This window comes from Phytophthora parasitica (genome assembly GCF_000247585.1).
Source record: "Phytophthora parasitica INRA-310 unplaced genomic scaffold supercont2.4, whole genome shotgun sequence".
Classification (NCBI taxonomy): domain Eukaryota; phylum Oomycota; class Peronosporomycetes; order Peronosporales; family Peronosporaceae; genus Phytophthora; species Phytophthora nicotianae.
Window position 1 is genome coordinate 2,423,067 of NW_008648990.1, and position 2,577 is coordinate 2,425,643.

The 2,577-nt window shown below is 44.8% G+C and overlaps 2 protein-coding genes across 2 annotated transcripts in view; one reads left to right on the forward strand and one right to left on the reverse strand.

Moving 5' to 3' along the window:
* Positions 1–275, forward strand: part of PPTG_21355 (hypothetical protein) — a gene marked incomplete at both ends in the record, with an annotated part of 3,359 nt that extends 3,084 nt beyond the window's left edge. Inside the window, one exon of the mRNA XM_008896608.1 lies at positions 10–275. Within this exon, the coding sequence (XP_008894856.1) occupies positions 10–275 (266 nt within the window). The remainder of the gene's footprint in view (positions 1–9) is intronic.
* Positions 276–300: 25 nt separating this feature from the next.
* PPTG_21356 (hypothetical protein) lies at positions 301–856 on the reverse strand. The gene has a single exon (XM_008896609.1). It carries the CDS (start codon positions 799–801, stop codon positions 517–519), a length of 285 nt encoding a protein of 94 aa, XP_008894857.1. The 5' UTR covers positions 802–856; the 3' UTR covers positions 301–516.
* Positions 857–2,577: the final 1,721 nt, after the last annotated feature.

The window sequence follows — 2,577 nt, forward strand, 5'->3', positions numbered from 1 at the left end:
CGACAACAGGTTTCAGCGCTGCAGAGGCTGCTTTGGTTGGTGCTATTACATCGCCAGTGAACGCCGCGGTTGCGAGAATGATGCAGAAATACCTGCTGTCCTTCGTGCTGGCAGGCAACCCGAACACTGTGTGGCCCGATGACAAGTTGTATTGGCCGCAGTACAACGATCCCAGTTTGGGGACGCAGATTGTGATCAACGAGACGTTCTCTGTCGATGAGTATGCGCTGGCCAACGCGAAGAGTGTGCACTGGAACAAGGCCCTCTGGTACTAAATTGTGATTGGAGACGACGCAGTGATGCGAATTTAACCGATTGAATTTTGCATAAAGAAATGTCAGTATCTGGCTACAGCAGTGGCGTTCGCTCAAAATAGTTATTTCATAGCTTGTTATTTGTGGTGGCCCCATGTGAGAAGATCATCGCCCATTACAGATTTTTGTCAAGAGCCAGAGCGATGGCTGCGCGTATTTCACAACCTTGGCTTGGAGTGGGTTCTCGATGTGCGCTTGTTCATCAAACCAATATCACTACGGTATCATAACGGCTTCCGTTGCCAAAATATGTCTTCACTCTCTTCAGCACAAACTCGTCATAGGTTTTGCTCTGTGTAGTAAAGGTGTAGTAGTCCTCCCAAGTCTTGTATCTGAGATCAGTCTCTGGCAAGCGCATATCACTGGTAGGAATGGAACCCACCAACAGACTTGCTATACGTTTGGGATTAAACGGAAAGTCCAGCCATTTCCGAAAGTGATGAGCCTGCATGTTTCCGGCGATTATCCCCAAATTGGGGACATTCATGAGCGATTCAATGAGTGTAGCAAATTTCTTATTTCTCTTGCCCGGGTAAGCCTTTAAAAGGAACTCTAATATTGTCACGTCTGAGAATCCATTCTTCTTGTTATTCTATATACATTCTGGTGTACCTAAACCACTGGATCAAATGTACCTTGTCTTCGAAAACACCAATTCATACCCCTGCCATCCGTAAAATATTGAACACTTCCTCAGGAGGTTCTTGGAGCTTTCCGCCACACATTGCGCATCGTTTTGTCACACTGGTTGAAGCAAAGACAAATCTCTGTATAGCATGATTTTGGGACGCGTCCCAGCGGTCTCATTTTTTGGTGGCGTACGTGGAGCAGACCAGACCCACAAATGACCCGATTATATTTCTCAACTCGTATCGCTTGCATATTCAGTACTAGGTGAAAATTCAGTTTTGATTTACTAGTAGTATAGTACGATGTACTACTACATGTAGCAGCTCGATCCAAATGTGACTGAGATGGCAGATACTCAGCAGCAAATCGTCATGTTTACAATTGATCGCTGAAACACAAGTGGTCACTACAAGAACAAAGTGATTAGACTGCGCTATAGTTTGTTAGGGCACAAAAAGAGACTTTGGATGTACAGAATAATAACATTGAGTTGATAGTCGCATTGGGCCGATACGAGCAATGCGTCAATCGCAAAAACGACACGTGAATAACGTGAAAGTAATTACATTGCTTCTACATTATGTCACATGTATTTCATACATATACCTCAAAATTGGACATCCAATTACGCTGGCATAACTGATAAGGACATTTGGTTTCGACATAGACAAGTTAAGTCTGATACTAATTTATCAATGACGCAGCTATTTGAAAATTATAAAACTTACGCTTCGCCTTGTCCACGACTGCGTCAGTGACGGAGGTAGCAACACGATCAGACACAACGACATAGATTTCTTCAGCCTGGCCAAGTTTAGCTTCATATCTTGTCACGAACTGCAAGTGGGGCATTCACCAACTCGAATGCAGTTTTGTTGGCGTAGACTCGCAGGTTGACTGCAATCACATTCGCAGGAAGAGCGCGCAAAACCTTGGTTAAAACAGCATCATTACGATACCCTGCATCTTCAGACAATCGCAATGAATATGCCGTGGTATCCGCGTACACGCCCCCGAATTGTTAATTCTACCAGCTGGAACCACACTTGTCGCGGCACCTCATCTTTCTAATCTCAATACAACTTCTCTGTGCGTCGTGATCGATGTCGACACCTGCGCGCGTTGCTACAGCGTGTGGTCGTGCTAGCTTCTGTAGATACTGCGCATTGAGCCATCACATAAGTCATCAATTTTGAAAGGGGGTCTCTTATTCGATATTACTGAAAGAGTTGGTTCCAAAAATTTCGGTCCTCGATGGAATCACATTCCATCAAATAGTGGCAGCACCGCAACTTGGTACCGTAAAGTCCGGATTGAGAGATTTAGAGTCCTTGACCGGAAACTTCTTTTCCCGTAAAACTGAGATAAATTGACGGATTTCCACTATTCCAAAACCGGGTTCCAGGACGATATCTTTATTACCGTAAGGTCCGGATTAAGTGAGACAGTCGTAAAATGTTTTGCCTAATGAAATATATAATAAAGCCGGTACGTTTTGAAGCACGGCACAGACCAGACCTACTACTTCTATAACACACACTCGCTTATGGGTTCGTCGAACGGGACGACAACAGGTTTCAGCGCTGCAGAGGCTGCTTTGGTTGGTGCTATTACATCGCCAGTGAACGCCGCG

Coding starts and splice junctions, on each gene's coding strand:
- PPTG_21356 (XM_008896609.1), bottom strand. CDS start 801: ATGAATGTCCCCAATTTGGGGATAATCGCCGGAAACATGCAGGCTCAT.